Genomic DNA, 26808 nt, shown 5'->3' on the forward strand with positions numbered 1-26808 from the left:
GCGCCGATTTCTCTGTAAATTTGGGGAGGTGGGGGCATTCAGGTGCAGAAGGTATATATAGGAGGATTTTAAGACAAATTGCATTCAAATTATGCCAGATATTGTATATTCATAAATACAGTCGAGGGGCCCCACATGAGCTTTGGGGGGCCCGGGCTCCTCAGGATCGCCGCCCTTGCCCACGACATGAGACGAGAAATAAGGTTTTCTCGTCCCGTTTTCGAAATTCATGTACAAACTTTATGACCCTTTTTTCTTATTTTAATCTAGAAGCTATCAGAATACTTGCGTATCCCAAGAGGTCTACGAAAGCTGTGATATAAAAACATTTAATCGATATTCATTATTCGAGTATATTGTGTAATGATTTGTATATGTATGAACGTTGATAAAAGCTCAACATTGTGTTCGTACGATCACTTTACCAATTTATAGGTTTTATACTACGAATCACGTAACAATAAAAGTGTTTGTCATCTAAGACTTGGGTCAATTAGTGTCAAGAAATGTCTCGTCTCGAAAGAGAAGAGAACAATCATGTTCACAATCTCGTCTCGAATTTAAAAATTTAGTTCTGGTCTCGATTCTAGTGTCTTTTTGAGACGAGACAACAAACTTCTTGTCTCATGGACCACAGTACTCCTATCGTTATCCGGCTTCCTAGATCGAGATTCGCCACCTCTTAATTCAGCTTGGTCCCCACTTGTCTCAAAATATTGTGACGGGGGGGGGGGACCGAAACGAATGGCTGATTGCAGTCCAACATATATATTTTTAGCACCGAAGCTAGGAGACGGTTTTGAGTGGGGTCCGAACTAATATCTTGTATTTGTTGGTAGGCAAAGATACTCACCGGAAATCAAACTGGAGACCCCGTGCTTTGGCCATTGGGTTACAAAGGGGCACAAACCACTCACCAAGTACTCCTAAAGCATACAAGGTAATTATCTGGTTACCAATCGGCCCGAATTTGATTGCTGGTTGGCATAGTTGACAGGGTAGAAGTACTACGTTCGCGGTCCCAAGATTTGTCTGTCGTGAGTTCGAATCCCGTTCAGGGCAAGGATGTTATATACTGTTCTTTCACTAGTCGTTTCGTTATCACCATTTCTCACTGTCTCCTAGGACGTAAAACTCAAAAATACAATACAATTTATTGTCGGCAGAGGCAATGACAGAGGATTGCGAAACAGCTGGTAAGCTACTTGAATTAAAGCAGGCACGTAGCCAGGATTTCGTGAAGGGGAAGGGGGGTCCGTGACATGAAATATTGGTGTGATCACACAAGGGGCTCGATCATTCTAAACTATTTTACTGGAACATATATTGGTTCGTTTAGCCAGGATTTCGGGGAGGGAAGGGTGACAAATTCTGAAGGCCTACAAGATCGATCAATCTAAACTACTTTACTATCAATATATATTGGTTTGTAAGGACAATAAAATGAGGATATGTAGGTAAGTATTTTAATAATAAACTATGAAGAAATCTCGAGTAAATTAATAATAAAAAAACGTATTGAAAAAGATTTTACCATATTTACGTCCTTCCTCTGTTCATTCAAATATAACAATTTTTCTTTCATTATGACCTCAACTAGGGTGAGGTGTCTCACATAAAAAGTACATATTCACTATTATGAAAAGTACATACTCAATAATATCTTGTAAAATATTTTACAATATCTGCGTCACTTTCTCTGTTGAATCAAATGTTAACAGAACTATCTTTCCACATAAATTTTTGTTTTTATTTTTCCGTTAACTACTGTCTGTTCCAAATGACAGGTTAAAGGAGCAGCAGAAATTCTTTTTGAAATAACATGTTTGATACTGCAAGGATGCGATGACGAAAAATTATGATAAAAAATGTGCACGGTATTGCACAAAAGTACTATGCTTTCAGAAGCTTGAAATTTCCCTAACTTGTAGCAGAAATTCTGAGAATTCCGTAATTTTTCTAGAAATTTCAAATTCCTTCACTTTTCCACGATATCTCGCTCACCTCGCCACCATGTATTGCAAGTAATACAAATCTCCTCATAAGAAAGAGTAACCAAATGAGAGTTTTTTTTTTTATTTTTAACGCTGATCCTTCTTTTTCTCATTTCATTTTGTTTCATCCTTCCTTAATTTTTATCATTTCAGGTCTCGAAAGGGGGGGTCCGGACCCCCCCTTGGCTACGTGCCTGATTAAAGAATATTAAGATTAAAGTCAGAGGCAATGGTGATGAATGGGAACATGCTGATAACATATTATCCAATTAGAGCTATAACATTGTCCACAAAGCGAAAAATTTCTCGTTTCGTTCAGAAAAGGAGACAAAAAGAACATTTTAAAATTTGATACGAGAGGAGAAACATGATCATTGTCGTGTCATTTTAGACATTAGAAACTTCACAAGTCTCGTGAATATAGTGACGTACGCAAGGGATAGGCTTCTAGGATTAAGCGAATTATTTTTAAAGCAGGATATAAATTTTATACATAAATTGACAATACGAGACTACTAGAAAAGGTTTTCGAGAATCGAGACGGAGATTCTACAAAATTTACGAGACGGGACGAGAAAACCTTATTGCTCATCTCGTGGGCAACAGTATAAAGCTGTATGTCAGGCCATAGCCCTCAATCTAAGATATTCAAACAAAATAAATTTGACGTCATTTCTGATAGTTGCATGTTCCACAGACGGAAAAAAAACGTAATTTCCCTTGGTAAAAAGTATCACCAGAGCGTTTACACTATATCAAACTTAATTGCTACGAAATGACATCGTAATTTGTACTTCATCTTACACATAGAAACAGGATTTTTAATTGCAGATATAATCGACAAAAAGGAAACTAACGAAAAAGGTTTGTCCCTAGAATCGAACACACTTACTCCTGACTAGAAGGTAAGGCAGTATTCTATTTCTCCCCCCCCCCAAATTTTTCTGTTACGTTACAAATGTCTCTTAGTGATTAGTGATGTAAAACTCTAATAATAATAAAATTCGGTGTAATTTGATACGTTTACGTATATGAAGTGTTGCAATGTTAATGAAGCATATTCAGTTTTCTTTTCTTCCCTTTGTAACATGTTAAAAAATAAAAATAAAAACAAAAATAAAACAAAAATAGAGAGTACTCACCCCCAGGCTGTTGTGGTTGAAGCCTCCTATCCTTTGGTCCCTGTGTTAATCCTGGTGCAGATACGGCCCTTTTGGGTACCGGAGGTGGCCGGTAACCAGGTGGCCTGTACCTGGCCGATTTCACAGAACCGGAAGTTTGGTGTTGGTGTTGGTGCTGGTGCAGTTGAGGTGGAGTTTGTTGCTGTGGTGTCTGTTGCAATCCACTCACTAACATACTCTGGGATTTATGAATGGCGGATGTAATGGTGGTTGGAAGACGCGGGAGTGAGTTTGTACTGGCACTTACGACGGTGTTGCTTCGCGGTAACGTAATAGACCGGACTTCGCCTCCCGTATCAGGCACACTACGACGACGTCTCGTTAATTCACCACTTAGTCCTAATAGTTTCAATTTATCACGTTCGGGGTCAAGGTCGGGGCTAGCACCAGAGTCACGTTCGGTTGGCGGGGTATAGGCCAGGAGGTCACCACTCGCGGACAGTCTTGCTCGCGGGCCAGGAAGAGAACCACGAGATCCTCTGGAACTTGTGCTTATGCTGCCACAACTTCTCACTCGTCCTCGCCGGTCCAGTTGGTCACTGCTGGAGAAAAGGTCACTGGCTGACCCTGAACCTGACCCTGTGCTTCTTCTCTTAGCTTCTAGTGATAACTTCGTTCGAGAGTCGGCCGCCAGAGCGGATTCAAAGCTACCTCTCCAGCTAAACCTTTCGTCCTCACGTTCCTCCGCGATATCTGATACACCACTACTAGAGGACCTCAAGGATTCTTTGAGGTCCCGCACGGGTCCCACACCCCCGCGCCTATCAGCATCTTCAATAACCAAACGCTGCCAAAGACCTAAGTCATGGGACTTGCTACGAGGCAAATTAGGACTGCATGAACGTTCATCGTCTCTTGACATATCAACGGAAGACAAGATGGGTTTCTCGTCGGCATTGTCTGACTCAGTTGATCGTTCAGTGTCTGTGGGACTGTCTTCAGACTCGAAGCTTTGCGAGGTCACAGAACTTTTTTCACTTTGAGAACCAGAATCCGGGACACCAATTCGCCTCGCTCTTCTATACCTGTGCCCGGCCACTTTCGGACTAGAGGTCACTGAATGATGCATAAACTCCTTTGGCGAAAACCTATAGCCATTGTGAGAGTGTGTGCTGCTACTATCTCCACCACTATTGAACCCGGGATCTCCACTTGCAGACACTTCATGCATCAGAGCCACTAATTTCGTGCCAATATGGTGCATCACTTTGGCAATCAGGGGCGGAGAACTATGAGGGGTTGAGGCGTCGGAGCTGCTAAGAGTTTCTGAGCCGGCCATTTTACTGAACGAAGCAACCAGCTTCTGATACACAAATGCGGTTTCTCTATTAAAGGACGGATCATCTGGATCGGTTGTAATTGGAGGGACGCCGGCAGAATTAAGATTTTCGGGGTGCATATCATCAACAACAACACTCTTATCGAATTTTTGTATTATTTCTTGACAGCTTGCAGAAATTTGTTCTTGTAGCTCAGATTTTAAAGTGAGATTTGGCAAATGAGAATCGAACGCTGCTGCGTATGCACCTTCTAAATCACTGCTTGTATAATCAGAGGAATCATAAGAATCGCTCCATGTATCTTCACTGCTCAAATATTCCACTATTTCCCTGACTTGTTCGTCTTTGATGCCTGGCACAGTTTTCATTAAACGTGTAAGTTCATTTTCGAAATATACTAATTGTGGGGGCTTCACTTTTTGCTGTGCTTTTTCGCCACTATTATTGTGTGTTCTGCCGCTTCCTCCCCCTCCCCCAGACATAATCATAGTTTTGAAAAACGCCCGCATTTTAGACATCATGAGGTTTGTCTCCTCATCAGAACTCCAATTATTAAAGCTATCTTTGCGAGTTAATTTGTGTCTTAGGCCAGAGGCGGACACGGAAGAATCAGCTGAGCCCACGCTACTGCTGCGGGAAGATTTGGATTCACTTCTGTCCAAAGTGACGATTCTTTTCTCTCGAATTTCGTTGATTGTGCTCGGTTGTTCGATGTTTTTCTTTTCTTCTTCGGTTGTTTGTTCGTTACTTGTTCCGTTTTCTGCTGCTGCGACGACGGTTTTCTCATGTTGCTCATTTTCGGAGCCACTTGTTTCGGACGAAAACCGACTCCGGGGATCACTATCACTACGTTCCTCTTTCAAGAGGTCGTCGCAACTTCCGATAAACCCACTGTCGCGGCTCTGTTGTTTGCGACTTGTGGCAAGTTCTCCCTGTTGGGTCTCGGGATCGAAGTCCGGTTGAGGCGTTTTGGAGCCGTCTTCAGCATCTGACAGAGAATCTTCCCTCGCCGGCTCTGCAACAGGTGTTGTTGACGGTTCCGGTTCTTCTGTTGGCACAACAGTTTCGATTGAATCGGTTGCTTCACTTGAATTTTGTGGGGATTGACTTGTTACTACTGAGTCCTTATTTCGTGCCTCGGGCGGTGCTTCACTCACGGACACTGGCTTATTTCGTTCAACAGCCACAACAGGTAAATTGGTAGCTTCATTGACAACTGCTGGTACTGACGCGGCCGATGACGAAGACGAATTACCACCTCGCTTTTTCTTCTTCCTCTTGATCGTATCAAACTGACCGTCAGACTTCTCAAAGGCTGTTTCGTCATTGGAATCTGTTTCTGTTGACGACCCCTCTCCATCCTGTAGCGAGCGGTCATCGATTTGTTCGGTCGTTGAGACTTCACTTGCTAAGCTATCAGTCCTTTCGGAATGTCGGCCTGTACCGCGAGCACGAACTAGGCGCTTCCTTCTCTGTTCCGGACTTCGACGTCCCTCACTGTCACTTCCTACACTTCCACTTTCGTCCGTATTGTCCGAAAGCTGATCCACTACCGAGACTTTTGACCGATCGAAACCTAAGAAATTTGTCATAAAATATTTTTCTAGACGGGACGAAGCTATGTCCGCTGGGTCCACATAACCATCTTCACATCCAGCGTCGCCGCCCAACGAGTCCAATCCTTCACTAACGATGGAGCTGGAAGCTTCGGAAACGGTATCACTAAATTCACTTTCTTCATTCGGCGCCTTTTTGCCATCAGGACCACCGCCTAAATCAAAGAAATAGTTCTCTAATTCTGTTGGATCTGATTTTCTATTGTCATTCTCTTTTGGTTTTCTCTCGTAATCACTTTCCTCGCAGCTTTCTTCGATAATTGTGTGAAGGGTGAAGTCTATAGCTCTGTCATATCCCCGAAGTTCTTCTTCGTGATCGAAATACGCTTCATCCCCCGAGGATGCGGATTCGCTGTAATTGGACTCCATTTCTGCATTTTCAAAATCAGAGCCTCGTTCCGAATCTCTGCCATCTTCTACCCAAGAATCGTCGTCTGCCAACCCTTCTTCGACGTAGATGGGTACTTCGGGCTCCCCTTCACCCTCCTGTCCATCGCCGTCGTCACTGTTATACGACCCTGAGATGGTTGATGGGTCAACAACAGCTGACATTGTGTTATCATCTGTCACCACCCGAACGTCGTCATCGGGTACAACGTCCCGACGCGGCATAACTTTTCTCGTTTTTATTTCAGGTCTTCGAGCGGTTGTCGCGGGTGAGCCTGACTCCAATGTTGTTCGGAAGTAATTAGCAAGGCCTCCAGGTTCAGGGCTTTCGGGGTCCGAACGTTGAGCCTTCAGTACTTCGTCTCTCGCTGATGACACCAGCTGATGCAGTTCTTCCTCTGAAGAAGCCCAGTTTGTGTGTCTTACAACCACTGCACCACTACCAGTGTCCTCGTTTTCCAGTTCCTTGGTCACCACAGTTGTTGTTTCGTTGGTGACAACGCTCACGGCGGGGCCCACTTCTACAACACTTACGTTATTATCCACGTTGACTGTTATACCACAATTCCGGTCTTCTTCCGTTTTCTTTATTGCTTCTCCAGGTTCTTGAGTGATCATTACGTAGCTAGTGTACGAGCCGGCACTTGTCTTCCGGAGAATTGAATCAAGGTCCGCGAATTCTTGATTCACAAGGGCTAATTTTTGTCTTAGAGCAAACTGTCTCAATTTTTGGTAAGCAGGTCCCTCTATTACAGTGTCCTGGGAGTCGGTGTCTGACTCCAATTTGTCCTCCCCGCTCGACAATCCATCAGAATCACTTCGACGCCCCCGGTCCGGCGTCGATGCCCGACAAACCTCAAAGCGCACTCCAATACTACTTCCTGTCGTCACCAAAACATCCGGTGCACCACCATCACTGAGAGCACTACCACTAGCACTGCCACTAATTAGGTCAGAAGGCGCCGATTCATCCTCAAAGTTGTTTTCATCCCAAGACAGATCGTTAACAATATTTCCATCTTGCGATGGAATGTATTCAGAACTAACAGCACTTTCCGAGACAACAGCCACCGCCTCTTCGGTTTCTTCTTCACAAACACTGATATCCTCCACCCCCTCTCGCACTGCACTCACTACTGGCTGACTTGTAAACACTTCACCTGGCTCCGCGCCAGCTGAAGCCTCACCAGCGCCCTCACCAGGTGAAGCGGCGTTTCCACGTAACACCAACTGATCGGGGTCACTGACGTCTGCTGCTTCGGGGGAGGGAGGGGGAGTGGAGGCAGGAGATATGACAATCGCCGGTATAAGTTCTGTGCTTTTAATTTTGTCGTCCTCTCTGATATTAACTTCTTTTTGTTCCTCTTCTTTTTCTTCTTCTTCTTCTTTGCTTTTTGTTTCTTCTGATAATGATTCTGTGTTGTTGTCTTCAATGGCTGGAGAAATATTTGCGGTTTCTTGCTTTTCCGAAGCAACTATGTTGGCACTAGGACTTTCACAAACGTCCTTCGGTAACTCCATGTTCTTGTCAGCACACGTAGACATTTCAAATATCATTTCTTCAGTATTTAAATCATTAGGTTTAACATTTTCGTTTAAAATTTCAGAAAATTCCATTGGTGGTGTGGTTGAATTGTCGTCAATTGTGAAAGTTTTAACTTTATTTTCAATATTTGTTGTTTCTCTGTCCGATTGGTCTGTTGTAGTCAGGAGATCGCTTGGGGCACTATTTTCCGCAACTTCATTTTGAACAAAAAATAATTCAAGATTAACATCATCCGGTACTGAAGTATCACTTATTATCTCTTTTTCCTCCCCACCGATCACAGCGCATATTTCTTGACTTTCGGAATATTCTGTTATCTTATCTTCGCTGTCAAGAACTGTTGGTTTTATCGCAACGTCATCTGAATTACGCGATTGCAAAGTAAAATCAGCTTCAACAGGTTTTATTACATTTTGTAACGCACTAAGATCTTCATGCTCAATTACTTTACGATGCTCAGAGTCGTGTTGTTGTTTTTCTGACTGTTTACGTGAGTTTATGTCCTGCTCGCCAGCGGTGTTGCCACATTCCTCCGGTAATTCTTGTAGTATGTTGTTATCGAAAGTTTGTGGTTCTTCTTCAGAAAGCTTCAGTTTATTGGAGCCTAAAATGGTTTGAAGGGACCACTCAGGGATTATAATATCGTCATCGGACTCGGAAGAATAAATTTGTTGTGTATTCTCTGTAACACTTTGCATATTTGATTCACTATCTGAACCATTATGTGTCACCTCACTCTCTCCTGTTTCAGATATATTAATTGAATTATTTGTTTCCACCATGTTTACGTGTTTATTTTCAATACTTTCATTGACCGGGTCTTGAAGGTTAGTATCGTGTTTATTTGGACTGGGTATGTCATTTGGACGCGTGACTTCTTCTTTCTCTTCTGTTAATGGATTCTGTTCGTGATGAGACGGGGAGTCGTGATTAGGAATTTCACTCAACAGCTGCAACTGGTCAGACTCGCTGCTGTTCGACTCTTCCTTATGCGAAATTAATTCCTCTTGCGGTTCAGGATTATCATTTGCCTCTTCCGTCTTTTTTGCAATGTCCTCAATTTTGGGTTGCGTGCACTCCATGTCCATGCTTTCATGTTCCTGTTCTACGATGTTTGCATTTTCGCCTTTCTCTTCTTTGCCCTCTTCGTCTGAAGAACTCGAACTGGCGTCCTCTTCTTTCATTGGCTCATCATCATCTGAAATATTTTGTGTACTATCAGATTTTTCGCTTGCTTTTTCTTCTTCGTTGTCACTTTCCGAAGTGTCCCCACCAGAATTCACCACAAAAACATGCGAAAATCCCTCATCGTCCGAATCTGTTGTTTCGCCCTCTTCTACTATGGAAGAGGTTTCTGAGCACGGCTCTGTAGGGAGGTCCAGCTCTCCGCCACTGCTTGTTTCATCATCACTCGCCACATCCGACATTTCATAATTGGACGATACTACGCTTTCGGTCTCTTCTTTCTGAAGTAAATTATCTCTGTCTTCTTTGCATTCTTGTTTATTATTCTCATCACCTTCTTCCTGTTTTTCGTCGACCGTTACATTATAATTTTTAGTTATTTTCTTTCGCTGCCTTTTGGCCGCTTTCGGGGCGTCTTCGTTATTATCTGGTTTACATTCGCTGCTAACAATGGTTTCAGTTTTGTTACTATTACTTTCAATTTCGTTTCGTATAAAATCTGGTTCGTCATCATTATGAAGTACAACAGTTTGTGTAATTACTTTTTCTTCTTCTTCTTCTTCGCACACAGTAACACTGTTCTCTTGCGTCGAAGAGTTTTCTAAGACACTTGCATCATCATTATCATCATTATTAGTAACCTCATGTTCGAGTTCATTGTTTTTCTCTTCTGAGATAGAAACACTGTCCACTTCATTTGTGTCTCCATTAATCACAATCGAAGGAACTTGATCAACTTCCATTTCCGATGTGCTCTCTTCCACATTCTTTTTACATTCTTCTTTGTCTTTGTTACCACTTTCATTCCCGTTTTCTATGACAACCTCACTCGCTGCCATGGCACTTGCCGCCACATATGTTTGTTGTGACTCACACAGTGACCCCACCACGCCGCCATCAGTCACACGCGGTTGTTCCGCGGGTTTCGAACACGCGTTATTCGAGTTGTTGATTTCACTTGTAGCACTAGCACTCCCGAAAGGATGGGGAACTTGTTGTTGCTGCTCCCACATGCACCAGGGGCCAACAAACACATGGGAAACAGTTGGGCGCTGGGGAAAACTGCGAATGCGAATCCTGACTGACCCCCGAGAGTCACCCAGATAAATAATATCTGCAACACTTACCGTGTCTTCGTTGCTACCAAGTTCTACTAAAGCACCACCACTACAAGCACCTCCGAGATTTCCTTGTTGTTGTTGCTGCTGCTGGAACACGGATGCTGGTACCGGGACAGGTACAGGAACTGGAACTGGCACAGGAACAGGCACCGGGACGGGAACACTTCCTCTTGGCAGCGTCTCGGCGCCGCAAGATTCACACGACGACCATTTTCGATGTGGCGACCCACCAGCACCTCTTCTTAGAGGATCACTACCATTTAGACGTGGAGGAATTTGTGGTGGTTCTCCTGCTTGATGATCGGTCAACCTTACACTGCTGCCATCTAGCAAAGAAGTACTTAACAAACCACTTTTTCCTACTCCTTTCCCTTCTCTGCCCGCCTGATCAACCGAGCCGGCCAGGTGTTGCTGTTGAGGACTTTGGACCGGTCTGGACTTCTTATCACGTGACGTAGCTCTCGCACCACGCCCCTCGGCTTCGAAGTCAACATCATGCGTGGCTCTTGATGCAGCAGGTTCTTCGATCAGAAAACTATCGCACGAATCGCTGGGCGCGAACAGCTGACATAAGTCGCTCTCACTCAAACTTCGACTGGTATAGCTGTGAATTTCAGCCAAGACACGATCCCGGTACTCTCGTAATTCTTGTTCTGTTTCTTCGTGGTACGGAACGCAATGGTCGGAAAATGTCATTTCTTCCAGACTTCTTTCCCCGCTGGATCTACGCGAATCCGCTCGGCTGAAATGGCGATTTAAATACGCCTGCGTGTAGGCCTTGGCACTCTGAGCATAACCCCCTGACCTTGACAACAGGGAGGATTCAAGGTAGCTTCCACCTAACATTTGATCAGTGGGCACGTCAGATGATGCTGAACTGTTTAGACTTTCGTCAGTTTTAAATCGTTCCCCGGCTCTGACTAAAAAGGATAAATCTTCGCTGCTGCTGCCAAGGTCAAAGGTCACGGGAGTTCGCCTCCACGATTTGTTTAAATGCGCGTCTACTGGACCTCGTGTCCCAGAGACGGATGTCCCACGAGATTTACTTTCCAAAGGTAAAGTTCGGCTTCGTGCTGGCTCTGGGCTGCGGTTAATACTTTTTGTCCCGGATCTAGGGGTGGTTCGAAACCCCCAATCAACTCTTATCGGTGACGGCGACGGCACTTGGGTATCTCCCATTCTTTTAAAAGACCTCGCCGCTCCAGAATCAAAATAATCCCAGTCGCAATCTTCAATGAATCCTCCAGCGGCATCCGAAGAGCTTGCCACTGAGTGGGCATCGGCGTCGGAGTTCGAACCTTTGGACGATGAGTCGGAACTAATGAAGACCAGTTTGTAGTCGTCGCTATCTGGGTGGATTTTCCCTGTGTCTAGGACATAGTCCAACAAATAGGAGGCTGCGGCACTTGCAGGTGAGGATCCACCTTCCTCCCGACCTCCTCCTCTGCTTGGAGGACCAGAATCGCCACCACCTTCCTCTTGGGTCAATGGAGTGACCTTTCTGCTCACTTCGGTCACCGTTATCTTCTCATGAAAGGTCCGTCTCGACCGCTTCACAACAGGCGACGCTGACACTGTATGTTGTGGGCCTTCAAACAGAAAAAAAAAAGTTCTTGTTCAGAATGTTCATTTTGTTACTTTTATCTTAGTATTTTAGTGTTTTAGTTTCCTTTTCCCGGCATGCAACAGTCAATCAAGGATGCTTCATGCTCTCTCTCTAATCTACAGTAGCTTTTTAACTAAATTCATTTATTATTCAATATAATATACTTAGAGATAATTAATGTTTGTCCAAACTACGTTATTTACTTGCGTAATACGAAAAAAGTGACGGAACAAAATATGAATCGCCATTCTGGTCTACTATTCACTGATAATTGTGCTCTTCACGTCGCCCTTTAATTTCTTTACTCTTTCCAGAATATATGCATGGGAATTATCTACGAAGACATAAGGAAAATCATACAAAAGCTGTTAAACTGAAGCTTCGGGGATCAAACATTGGTCTTCTTGGCTACAAGCCATCCTGATACATGAGGCATTGTCGCCGGTCTAGCCTTTGGTGCACGAGGTCCCGGTGGGAGAGCACACAGTGGTTCAAGATACCACTTTTTAAACGGTAGGTCCTGGCTTACACAACTTCGCTCCTACGTAGAATCGAAATATAAATTAAGCAACCAATAATTGAAGGTTTCTATCTCTATTTAATGTTCCCTGTCAGCAACAAGGGACTAATTTTTAAAGTGAACTACCCTAGTTTATATTCGAGGCAAGCACTCCTACTGGAGTCCATGTTGTCTCATCTCTGATGCATACGGTCCTTGGTTTAATCCCGTCTCAACTAGCGCAAAGTGGGCTTTGTGGTGGACAAACATCGTGTCTGTGGGTTTTCCGGGGTTTCCCCGTTTCCTCCAACTTTTCCATTTCACCATATTCATCTATTCTCATCATCACCGCCTCCATTAGCCTGAGTGCGTAATCGTAGAACGTAAAACCAGAGATCTGATTTAATTTCATTGCCAGTATCCCTACTGGGAATCGAATCTGGGGCACTGCAAAACAAAAGCAGATGCGTTCGCCAATTCGTCACGAATGGGTATTTATTCTATATTGCAAAGAGAACACTGAGACAAAAATCTTTGAGTTTAACGTCGCACGATTATTCCCGTTAGGCTAATGGAGACGATGAATAAATAAGTGAATGATAATGGAAGAATTGGTGGAATGAAAAAGTGGGAGGAAACGGAAGTATCCCGTGAAAATTCACGAGCATGATGTCGTCCACCACAAACTAACTTGATCGAGGATCGAACCAGGGACCTCACGCACAAGAGGTAAGCGCTCCAGCACTTAGCTAGTGTGCCTCTCAACACTGGGACAGTATATTACCTGAAGCATTATTATTATTATTATTATTATTATTATTATTATTATTATTATTATTATTATTATTATTATTATTATTATTATTATTATTAACTACATCTCAAACCCATTATTAAATCACTTGAAAAGTTATTGAGCACGGAGAAATGTAAAGAATGCATTTTCTCCCCCCACCCAGCTTCTGGATTCAATACTCAACGCGTCAATCCCCGTAAAAAAAAAAAAATCTATTGAAATTTCATATTGTCACCGGGAGAATATGGGAATGGTACTTTCAACAGACTTGAAGCGTTTAAGTTTTGGTTTCTTTACAGAACCTATCTAGTTGCTCGACGGCCTTAGAAAAATGCAAAATTATTTTAATTAACAAGTAGCATGGCATTGTAACACACTGTGGCGAAATTTGACCCATTGAAAAATGTCTTGCTCATTAATTTTGATGTCAGATGACAGAATATTATTCAAGAAATATGTAACATCCAGTTGAGAACGACCGTCTTTAAAAGCATAACAGGTTATCAATCAAACTTTATTTTGTTAATGCAGGATTAACGTTAGAACACGATTACATTTTATCCAGTAATAAGCAATGCTTAATCGAGAACTGATAATATACCCCTACATTGTACTTAGAGGGATTAAGCTGTGGGGCTTAGAAGATTATACTCTTAAAACGTCGGTTACCCCACACGATAACTTTCGAACGAATGCAAATGTATCAATTCGGTTTCTTGCAATGGGCAGCTTGGATGATTATCTCGGTCTGCTTCTTATTAATCATGGCTATTAATGTCCCGTTTAAATCTATAGTATCCCCTAGCTTCTATGCAACCTGCACAGTAGCACAAACATGTTGGTTGCCTATAATGCAAGGTTAACTAGCTTTTATTATTGCAATTATCTCGGCCGACATTACTAATAGAGTCAATCCGTTAATATGTTCACTGATAACGGTGGCTATCTATATCCCATTTAAAAGCCATATCATTCCCTAACTTCTATGCAACCTGCACAGTAGTAAAGAAAGATTGGTTGCCTATAAGAAAGGGTATGTAGAAAAGTAGCTTCCCGTTTCTCATATATGGAATCGCATATTCATCTTTTTAAATGTACGTTCTTTTTCATTCGGTTGGCGCTTGTAGTAACAAAATCGTAAACATTACCGATTAGGACTTCATTCAAGAACTGTCACTACCCAGCACGCATTTTTAAGTTGAAAGAGTTCATCGCTATTCACGCTCCATACAAATGCTTCTTCAGATATTAAGGTCTCTTCCGATCAACTGCAGAAAATGTCTACCAGATTCCTGAGTTTGATTGCTGATATCAGTGCCGTTTCGATTACTGTAATTCCTGTTTCTATTAATAAAAATAAAACACAATTCCGCCGAAAAAAAACAATTTTGAAGCATCCTTGAAAGATTTGACGATTCTAAAAAAGATCAATCACCAAAGAGGAAGGCCGTTGAAATTCTCAGTTTCTTTCTAACACAGGTTAGTCTGCGAAAACGTCGTCTAGTATCTATCGAAAAGTTAATGCTGATTCATTCTGGTTTCTATTTCAGAGCGTGAATTGCTATTATTCAACGCACACACAGCTAAGACCGAGTCATGCAGCACCGCAACGCACCAACCTTCACCACCTGAGTCATGCAGCCAGAACCAACACCTCATGCTCAAGAGACAAACACAAACAAACAAACAAAATAACTGTATAATATGAACAGTGGCGGGTTTTGAGGGAGGTTGCATCGGTAAAAATTATAATTTTTTTGCCACTACACGCTATGTGAGAAACTTACGTAACTAATCCTTGTTTTTCTTCCCTTAGCTTGCAGGAATTGAATTTTAATAAGTACCGATGTGAACCCTCAGGAGCCGCCACTGAATAGTATATACACATTTATTTCTATTTGCTATTACCTTCCGGTGTCTATATAATACCTAGGTACATTAGAAAGATTCTCATTCTTTGCACGAAAAAAATAAATAAAAAGTTTATGGAAAATATAGTGTAGATGAAAGTTTGGATGTTTGTAGTATTGCAGTGAACTTAGTTTGCAACAATGAGTAATAAATGTAATATTTTTAGTTCTCGTTTACCATGTAGATTTGGAATGCGTAATCACTTGATGTCGTGGCATTTGACAATTTTATGTTGAGTTGGCAACACTGTTAACCTTGTAGTATCTCAGAGTATGTTAAACAATATCCATCTGTCAATATTTGCATGGCACGAAATTTCAGAGTTTTTAGTTCATTAGTATAGATGTTACTACGGCGTATCAAGATATATATATGGCCCACCGTACATATTTGAAAGATGGGAGTATCTTTGAAGATGTATGAATTACATTAAGTTTTTAATGCGAACAGTACCGTGCCGTGGAAAATCAGCGCCCGGGGCGAGAGTATACGACGGCGTCCCCGTAAATATGAGTGAGGTTGGCAGACCAGCTGTGAATCGCCATCATGGCTGGCGCGAAGCGAAAAAAAAAATTCAAAAATAAACTGCTGTTCCTTGATTTTGAGTCATTTTTATTACTTTTTCCTTCCATTTTATGTATATGTACGTATGCATTTTCCTAAGATGAATATTTTCCGGTCTCTTTTTCCTTCTTTTCCTCTCGAATTTTGCACCCTCTTACTTCGGCGTCCGGGGCCGTCGCCCAGCTCGCACCCCACGGCACGGCACTGAATGCGAATACTAGTTAATCCTTGCACTGTACTGAATATTTGGTACTACAATAAAGAAATAGAGAGCTCATTGGTGAATATATATGGTCAGCGTACGTGCCTTTTGGCGCCGAAATGGATTCGATTTTCGGTGGGAGCTCATGCGGTTCCTTTGTTAAGTTCTATATGCTTGTCTCATATAGCCTCGCTGCTCAAAGGTACGTTAAACTCCAACTAAACCAAATAACAAGTAAAGAAATGGAATATCCCATTGGATTCAGGTAAGAGAGATGTCTTTAAAAAACAAAACGAAGAATAAGTTTACCTTCTTCGGCTATCGAGTGAAATTCCTAACTAGAATTTAGTTTACATTCGTTCTCTGTTCGAGAGAAAAAGACGTATAATATACTTCCCGTGGAAAAAAACGAAATCTTTATGTTTTACGTCCCACGGTTATGCCGGTTAGGCTAAAGGAGACGGTGATTATGAGAAATGAATCAATTGATTGATTGATTTTGAGTTTTACGTCCCGTTCAGAAGCGAGGCTATATGAGACGTGGACCTACTGATTAACGTGGAATCCGAACCACATGAGCTCCCGCCGGGAAGAGAAATGAATCAAATGGTGGAATGAAGAAAGTGGGAGGAAACGGGAGAACCCCGAGAAAACCCACGCACACGGTGTTTGTCCACCACAAAGTTCACTTGGCGGGAGCAGGGTTTGAACCCGGGACCCCAACACCAGGTGAACGCTCTACCACTGAGCCACCGCGGCCCCCATACTTCCCGTGGAGTATTATACTGTACGGGCCAGAAAAATGGACACTACGCCAAAGAGATTAAAAACGACTGGAAGCATTCGAAATGTGGGTGTGGAGAAGAATGGAGAGAATTAGTTTGTTCGAGCAGAAAACGAATGGGAAAGTGTTAGAAGTCGTGAGGATAAAAAAAAAACTATTTTAGATACTATTAAGAACAGTAACTGGTTGGGAAATTGGTTAAGAAGGAACTAACTGTATTCTGAAGAACGTGCTAGAGGGTATGGTGGCAGGAAAGAGAGGGAGAGGACGAAGGGGACTACAATTAATGGCCGATATCAAAACAGAAATATCGTCGGGAAGAGTAAGAGGTTAAAGGAAGATTGTGGAGCATAAAGAACTTCTCAGTTGAGGCTAGTGACCTTCCAATAACGGCAGAGTACCTGTGATGGCGACGTCCTCTGGAGACCTAAAGACAAAAATACTCATACAGGGTGGCCCAAAAGTAGGTATACAACCCGGTAATGATAAACTCATTGCTTTTTGTATCATTTCTTATTGTTATCCATATGGTAGACTTAGTTTCTTTATTATTTGTTTTCAAAGCCTTTTTACTTATATCTTAAGCTCAGAACGAACAGCCGTGGCAAATAAACCCATAAGCTAGAATGTTATATTTGATCAATGCAAGGGTGTATACCTACTTTTGGACCACCCTGTACTTCGCCTAAGAGAGTAGTTAACTATAGTACGTGGTCTTTCTAGTGCCTTCATACTTAGCATACATCTCTTCAGCGCGGGACAACTGGATTCGATTCCCGGTTGTAGCTCATGTGGTTTATATCCCATGTTATCCACCCTGTACTGTTTTCAAGTTTCTAATTTTTGGCAGTATTGTCAAAAACTTGAATATGAAAAACAGAAATGAAATCTTAGTTGCTGTTTTTTTTTTAATTCTATGCTTATGCCTTGTATGGCTGGCTGTAAACGAAACGAATGATTAATTAAAAAAAGGATTATGAAGAACTGGTACAATGGGAATGTAAGGGGAAAAGGATAATTCAGGGAAAAAACTCACGGGCACGATGTTGTCCACCACAAACTCACATGGCCTGCGATCGAACTCACTTCGAACCAGAGGCAAGTGCTCTTCACTGAGCCACCGTGTCCCCTTTTAATGGTGAGCAGTGGCGTACGCAAGGGATTTTTAACCATCACCTTTTTTTCTCTCTCTCTCTCTCTCAAACAGGACCGGTTCTATCACATGTACAACACGTGCATTTGCACGGAGCGGTAAGTTTTGAGTGGCGGTAAAATCTGTCATAGCTATATTATTTAAAATAAATATTTCTTAGTGGAAACAGACTTCATGATGATAATGGTTAAATTTACTAAGCTGACCTATTTGAATATTGCATTCATAAATCATATTTAGGTCGCGTCACATGGACAGCAAATGGTAAAAAAAAAAAAAAAAAAAAAAAATCCCAGCTTGAATTGCTTGACAGTTGTCAACTACGAAAACTTAATTCTCGAACAGCAGCGAACACCTGTTCCATTTAGTTATCACAGTTTAGACATGAAAACTGGTGTCACACAAAAAGTTCCTTATCACTGAAGATGGAAACAAGTTTTTTTTTTTTTTTTTTTTTTTTTTAATGTTTAACAGACGTAGAAGGGAAGTCAAGAAATAAGCATAGCTAGTTGGAATGGAATTGCAAACTGATATACTGAGATTGAATCTCCATATTGAATCCTAAAAAAAAAAAAAAAGAATTACCATCTTCCTTCTGCAGATGTCTTTGCTTTATCTTCGACTAACACAGCGTTTCCCAACCGGTGTGCCGCGGCACACTGGTGTGCCGCGAATGGGCCGCTGGTGTGCCGCGAGAAAATCGAAACAAATTATTAATTCTATACGAACCAAATTGCAAGACATAGGGGAAAATGTATATTTGTATTTCACATTACTATGAACATCTACTATAAATCTACAATTTTAAGTTTCATACTGTGTTACTTTTCTGTACATTTTTAATGTTTGAAAACGTATTTATCATTGTCATGACCATTGTTGCTTCTTTATTGTTGCAGACTATTTCGTAACTTGAAATTTTAACATATCATTCAATAAATTCAACAAAGCAAACATGCATACAAATTACCTACAATTGTGTTTTAAAAGTATAGGAGATTTGTTTATTTGTTCGTTATTTAGTGATCTTCCCTTTTAGTTAGAGGTTAGATACAGTTTTCGAAAGAGAAAGTTGATTTTTAAAAACCCGAGTCCTATATTTCATTGCTATTGTTTTCTATTTTAAAACTAGCAGCGTTCACCCCGCTTCGCTGGGGTCACCCCGGAACGCAATAAACTTTGTTACTTACATAATTTTTACTTTTTCGCTTTCAAGTGATATGATAAAAACCATAGAAGATTGCAGTAAATGTTAACATTATATCGCCTGTCATTTATGTTAACCCGCCGAGTGACACGGTCATGTGGGTTGCATATAAATACGGTTAGATTTAGCTATGATGAGCTAACAAAGGATTTCTACGTTATGGACACTTGAATGGTCAATTATCTCAAGACACTGGTAATTGAAAATTAAAGTGATATGATAAAAACCATCTAGGGTCCAAATCTTAATAACCCCCCAAAAATGAAAGAAATTGGTTCAGCCGTATTAGCGTGATGAGCTAACAAAGGATTTGTACGTTCTCTTTTATATATATAGATTAGAATGAAAAATAAGTATAATGATTTAGCACGGGGGAAAATCAGTAATCTTTCTTCTCTGTAAGAAGGAGATCAGTAATCACACTAAAATACCACGGTATTTTATATTTACAAATAATAATAGTATATATATATATATATATATATATATATATATATATATATAATATGTATATGGGTGTGCCGCGAGAATTCAAGTTATACCTGTAGTGTGCCGCAAGTTGAAAAAGGTTGGGAAACGCTGGACTAACATAATAAATTATTATTTAAAGGAAACAAACAGGCACAACGAAATTGTATTTGTAGAGTTTAGGCCTTTCTGAGTGCGAGTGCTTTTCCACTCGCCTTCGTTTTTCATGATGGAATAGCATACTTAAAATTGTGGCTTTTAAGATTCTTTCTGCAGAAAGGAGGTTGGCAAGTTATACCATTGCAAGGGGCAGCAAGTTGCATAGGTGGCCCTTAAGGGCGCCCATGTTGTGGTTTCCAAGGGGGGCAAGTATAAGCAACGTTTCAAATATAGTTTCAAATTTTGCTGTAACTAATGTAAAAATTCTATTGGGTTTTCGATATTCCCAAGTACAATTTCCTCTTAGGGGGGGCAATCGCCCCACCTTGCCCCCCTGATGGGCGCCCTTGGTGGCCCTGTGTGCAAGACATTTATACGAACAAATGAAATTGGAAGTTTGTACCTCCCCTTGACGATCTTGTGCATACGCCACTGATTATGAGGGTGATCTAATTTAGAAATTTGGTATCAAACATAATAGTTACTTGGGCTCGTACCTTCCAACGTTTTATTTCATTTAATATCGTTTCAAGTATTAACTTTCCTGTGATTACGAACGAATGACTGATCTTTTAAATATTTTACATCAAATTACGCAATTGGAAAGCGGTGTGCACAGTAAATACCCAGCAATGAGGCCTTAGTCGTTTAGTTTCAAGGACAATTGTAGGTAAATATAAACATCCGAGAGAAACACGGATACAAAACACCGTTACACACTGGTAATTTGTTCCTACGTCAACATCCAGCGAGCGAAAGGCTATGATTCAACACAATGCTATGAAAGTGTATTACAGCGCCACGTAGTATCTCAAAAGAGAACTATATTCTTACGAAACAGAGGCATACCTGCCCTCTGTTGTCTGTAGTAATAATTATATCCTGCTTTAGGACATTTTCATCTTCCATTCAAATACACTTTATTTATTTATTTATTACTTTCGTGCATGCTATCTTAACAGAAAATAAAAATAACACGATAAAAGCATTGTCAAGTCCAGTGACAGAGGTTTTCAGCGGATTTATAAGTTTTGTGATTGCTACAAGTCAAAAAAACTGATTTTAAATGATTGATAGAATCGTCGAACCCACTTTTACTTTCGCGCAGCGGCGCAAATCTGTCTTCAACATGGGGGAGACAGATAATACAGTTCCCATAGTTGTCTTCAGTGTTGGGAGGCGGGCAGATTTAAGGCTTATTCTGGGGAACATCAATTTCATCTTACGTTTCTTTGTGGCAATCGGACAAAAATCACCCAATTTCTCCCCAAAAACACATTTCAAATTGGATTATTGAGGGCAGTCTCCCTCAGTTCCAAGATTGCAGAAGATAAGTCCCCCTCATCCCCCCCGGAATTTGCGCCAATGCTTTCGAGCGACGATAACAGAGAAACAGAAGAGGTAGGGATGTTTTTTTTTTTTTTCTCAAAAACGACTAATTGCCTTTTTTCATAAATTGAAAACTACATTAATAATTATACAGTATTCCGTAAGTTACCTCATACGAAAATACCGGTATCTATAATGGGTAATTTACTTTTGGGGTGTTTTTTAATTTCTCAAATACGACTCAGGCCATTTTCTTGATATTTTATAAACAAACATTTCATTAATAACTCTGATATATCATGTAAGTCATTTATATATTTAAAAAAATCACAAGGGGTAGTTTATTTCAAGGGAGGGGATTCGAAAACGAATTATATATTTTCTTTATTTCACTATAAAATTATTTATTATTAGGTGCAACATAACATGATATAGTTTAAGAAATTGGAGCGGGAACGTTTAGTGCGGCGGCCCGTACCTTTTACTCTTACTACGTATTTTCTGAAAGATGCTGTTTAGTTATATCCAGGGGCGGATCGAGGACGGACTTCTGAGGAGAGCGGAAGGTTGTAATACTGCTACTTAGAGCTACTTTTAAGAACTCCAAACTCTGGAATGAGTTTTATTTATATATAAAATAAAAAAGTTTCCTCTTCTGGGGGGAGGTGATCGCCCCGATCCTTCCCCTGTATCTGGCCCTTGTTACATCTTTATTTTAAAAAGAAAGTAAATTTCTTTTGACTCACTGATTGGGATCAGTTTTCAGAATGTGAACACAATGGACAGACCAAAAAAAAAAAAAAAACTCATGTGTAGCCAGAATTTCTTCTCTCACGGGTGTCGCCAGAATTAGTGGATGTGGGGTACGACTGCCTGTATTGAAGTCGGTAGACGCTATTTCGGACGCCATCTGTGCGTTTCTACTACAGAATTCTGCCGTTTTTTCTATCTGCAGAGTAATATTTGAATGTATCGTTTTTGTTTTATGAGTTTTTTTCTTTTTTAAGCACAAACACAGTGTGCGTAGATTTTTCACCATTTTTTAAAAACTTTTACCAGCATCCCTGTTCCACCACCGTAGCATTTAAAGTTTTATTGAGTAATTGTTCATGTCTGAATATGTTTCGTGTCGTATCACTTGCACGAACTGTGGAAATTCCCTTTCCAGATGGGTCTATCATGTGGTAAAGGTTCCCCATTGTGCAACATGCAAGAATTTTGACATTTCTATCTCTAAGTGGATCTCAAGTCATGAGCATTTCCCGTTGTATCACGTTAATTAGTAGGTCCACGTCTCATATGGCCTTGCTGCGAAAGGGACGCTAAACTAAAATCAACTCAAAAACCCGTTGTGTCACTTGCATATGTAGTTTGGAAATTCCATCCCAAGTTGAGGACCTATTATGAAGTGAGATTCCATCCAAATTTGAGGCTCTCTTTTACGTGGTAAGAATTCCCAATTGTGTCACTTGCACGAATTTTGAAAATTCTATTTCAAATTGAGGATATTTTAGGACTTCCCAATCGTGTCACTTACACAAATTGTCTCTTATATGGTGAGATTTCCCAATTGTCATACTTGCACAAATTTTGGAAATTTTCTTTCAAATCGAGGGTCTCTTATATGGTGAGATTTCGCAATTGTGTCACTCGCACGAATTTTGAAAATTCTATTTCAAATTGAGGGTCTCTTATATGGTGAGATTTCCCAATTGACACTTGCACGAATTTTGAAATTCTATTTCAAATTGAAGGTCTCCTGTATTTTGAGATTTTTCAATTGTGCTGCTTACATGAATTTTGGAAATTCCATCCCAAGTTAACGACATTTTATTTGGTGAGATTTTCGAATTATATCATTTCCACGAGTTTTGGAAATTCCATCCCAACTTAAGGATATTTTATATGGTGAGATTTTTTCAATTGTGTCACTTTTGCACGAATTTTGGAAATTCCATCCCGAAAAACCAAACAAACAGAAAAGTTATTTGTCCATTATTACATATTTGTCCTGAATCATTGGATATAAACGCATGGAATTTGTTAAATAGATACTTGTTGCTTCAGAGAAATCAATATGTCATTCAGTTGCACAAATACGATTTTTTTTTAAAATTTTATTTGATTTTCAGTTTAGCGTTTCCTTTTAGTAGCGAGGCTATGTAAGACGTGCACCTAGAGGTTAACATGGAATCCAAACCATATGAGCTCCCGTCGGAAATCGAAATAGGGTTTCCCATGCTTACACAAATATGGAAAACGAGGAAAATGAAGGGCAATCCAAAATATATTGTTTACTGTAACGCATGAAGGCATTTGCTAGCATTTATTACTAATCCTAAAAACCAAGGATAATTTCTGATAATTTCCGCGAAGAAGAAGAAACATGCGGGAAGGAAAAAGAGGGAGAGGTATAAAAAGACTACAACTGATCAACGAATGAGCTCCCCTGTATTGACCACTTGGGAATTAACAGAAAGAGCTCGAAATTTCTATTTCTTCTCATACACACTCGGAGATTTTGCTTGGTCTCTTCTCAAGCATAGAACATAAAAGTAATCTTAATTATAAACAGGAAACTTTTCAGTCTGTCAGTCGCAGCGTCATGGTATTACATGTTATCTTGCTCTATCGGTAGCTACTCAATGATTTAAGTCAATAGAATACTGTGTGTAAGGATATTCTTGAATATTTGGATAAAAAATATAATACGGAGTTTACGATGGTTGATGACAAGACAAAAATAAATAAACAAATAAATATAAATGTACACAATTAGATCTTTTAATTAAGCACGATTTTAACGTGCAATGCGTTAAACGTTTAACGTTTAATTAAGCACGATGTTGAACAGTTTCACTCAATTGCCCTTGTGTGAAACTTATTCATTAGTAAGTCAATAAATAAATAAATAAATAAATAATGTATAGCAGGAGGAAGGTTCGGGCGGAACAACTAGTCTTTATATTATTATTATTATTATTATTAATGTGTGTGTCTACTTGTACGTGTGTCTGATCAGCTTGTCGCAAAGAAATTTTTCATCTACGGCCACCACATTTTGTACACAGACAAAATACTCACAAAATTAAATCACGTACGAAGCTCTCTCTCGATTTTCCGCTCGAAAGTGGAGGAAGCAACTTGTGGGCGGGCCAAAATGTATACTGAAATGTATGCAAATTTCTCGCAGTTAATAATAATAATAATAATAATAATAATAATAATAATAATAATAATAATAATAATAATAATAATAACGCCTTTCCTATAAGCAACCCAGCAATACATCTTAGTTATGCGGGGTTACATAACATCAGAGGATAAATACCTGGGCAACGCAATTACATTTTTCATCCTGTTTTTATCCAAGTTCTGAATGACGGAAATCTATATAGCTATATAAAAATGAAAATCAATGTTTGTGAGTTAAGTTTTGAACCACTCGACTGATCTCGATCAAAGGGAGGGGAAGATATTTGAAAAATGATAGAAAATGGCCTATATTAGTGTCAAATCCATAGCTTTCTGGGACCCTGAGATGAACAGTGGCACTTCTGATGCCGTTTAACCCTCTTGATACCGCCGCCAACACCCAGTATGCTTCGCGATTCCGCGGGCTATTTAAATTATTTTTAATAGTCTATAGTGTATGAAACAATAGCGTATAGCATCACTTCTATTGTGCATAGAAACATGAAGTAAAAAAGTATTTTGTTGTCTAGAATCTCTAGTTAAATTTTTTGTGGCATTCATATTTTTTCAAATTCAGGTGGCCCACGGGGACAAAACCGAAAATTCAAGAAAAAAGGGCAAATTTTGGGGGAACCACCCCCAAAACAACCCCGTTTTCAATTTGGTTTGTAAATAATTTTATTTGAAATGTAGCTACAACCTTCCCAATGCGAAATGTTTGATTTAGATGTTAGGACGAAATAGTATTATTACTATATATTTTATTATTATTAGTATTATTACTAATACTAATGCTATTAGTATTATTAGTATGACTTTTTATTACTATGTGTGAAGAAATATTCGACACCCAAACGAACCAAAAACTCCGTTTCCCAACCGGCCAGTCGCATGTCACATCGGGCCTTCTGCATATGCTAATATAATGGCTTACGGTATTAAAAGACTATTTTGTCAATGTAGTGGCTTACGGTATCAGGAGGAGCCCTTTATGCCCAAAAATGGAACTATTCTCCCCGTGCGAAGAACGGGTAGTCTGCTAGTAAGTAAATAAATACAAGTAAAACACTTGAGCGATCTGGAGATTATAACGCACGGTCTGTTTTTTTTTTTTTTAATACAAAGCCGCCTCTGCCTATCTATCTGTCTATTGAGCAGAAAAATGTTATAAATAATAAAAAAAAGAAACAGTCGTCAAAATATTTCGTTCTGAAACGACCGACAAATACCTAATAAAACAAAGCATTTATAAAAACAAAAGACGAGGGAAATGTTAAGTTATTATTAATGAGAATATGGAAATAAGGATTCTTATATATACTATCGATTTCCTTAATCGTCTTCTTCTGTAGTCACGTATTCGTAATTATTTTCCTTTCTGACAGAAGCAAGAAACAAGGATGGTAGGAATGAACGGATGACTGCATGATACTTTGCTTGCAAACATTTTTCCCACAATATTACCTAAGCCCTTAGAAAAACAAAATTAGTTCTTTATGTAGTTTTCTTTTTAACCATCCCATGCCAATGATAACCACATCACTTTCGAAAAAGCACTTGAGAAAAAAAAATCCTAAGATAATTCCGAATCTGAACCAAATACAAAGGTAACCAAGAAAGTTTCTGTCGCTTTTTCACCCACCACCTTCGAACATCGATATGTCACCTAAGACGTACCTGGAAGATCAAAAATAGTTCCCATCAGCATCGAAAACCTTCTGCCAACGTTCTGGAAGGTCTTGGACTCCATCGCGGTAGAACTTGGTGGACCGTGAAGCGAATAAGGTATCAAGTGCATTTTGAACCTCTACTAGGATTTGAACGGGCGTCCTCTAAGGTGATTGTCCAAGGAATGAAACAGGTGATAATCGGACGGTGCAATGAACGGGAAGTAGAGTAGATGCAAAGTATTTCTCATCCAAGGCGTAGAATGATGTCCCAGGTCATCCTAGCCGCGTGGGGCTTACCGTTATCCCGTAACAGGAGAATCCCTTTGCGATTCAGAGTTTTGAGTTTTTCTTGAGCACGGCTCAACTGTTGACAGTACACAGTTGCATTGATGCTCTGACCAACTGGTAGCAGTTTTCGATGCACGATACCGCAAGCAGTCCACCAAACACACAGGACGACCTTTTTCTTGCGCAGCGCTGGTTTCGGCTGTTTGGGAACCGGTTCATGGGATGCTAACTAATGATGACGGCGCCGTAGAGCTTCGTACAGGACCCATTTCTCCCCACATGTCAACCTCCTGTCCAGAAATAGCTCCTTCCTCGAACGACACAGAAAATAAACACAGGTGCCTGCTCGCGTCGCCTTCTGGCCCGGAGTCAAATTATGTGCGATCCATCGACCGAAGTTGATGAAGGAGCTGCCGAATGATTTCTCCACTCACACTGAATTGTAGTCCCAGTTCGTCACATGTCTGGCTACTGTTCGCCTCAATTGCTGCATGAAGATCTTCATTTTGTACATGTGTTGGTCTTTCGGCATGTGGTGCGTCTTGAAGTGTTTCGTCACCGTCCTTAAACTTGTTAAACCACCGCTGCACTGTCCACGTATTCACGACATCCTCATCAGAGGCCTGGCATATCTTCTGCCCCGCTGCAGCGGCGTTTGACTCCAGTT

General features: G+C 40.5%; 1 protein-coding gene across 1 annotated transcript in view; it reads right to left on the minus strand.

The window, feature by feature from the left end:
- LOC145682948 (uncharacterized) overlaps positions 1–26808 on the minus strand; it is a 666209-nt gene that overhangs the window by 132405 nt on the left and 506996 nt on the right. Inside the window, exon 6 of the mRNA XM_081754309.1 lies at positions 3137–11899. Within this exon, the coding sequence (XP_081610435.1) occupies positions 3137–11899 (8763 nt within the window). The remainder of the gene's footprint in view (positions 1–3136; positions 11900–26808) is intronic.

Source organism: Thermobia domestica, chromosome 1, assembly GCF_964235325.1.
Source record: "Thermobia domestica chromosome 1, izTheDome1.hap1.1, whole genome shotgun sequence".
NCBI lineage: Eukaryota > Metazoa > Arthropoda > Insecta > Zygentoma > Lepismatidae > Thermobia > Thermobia domestica.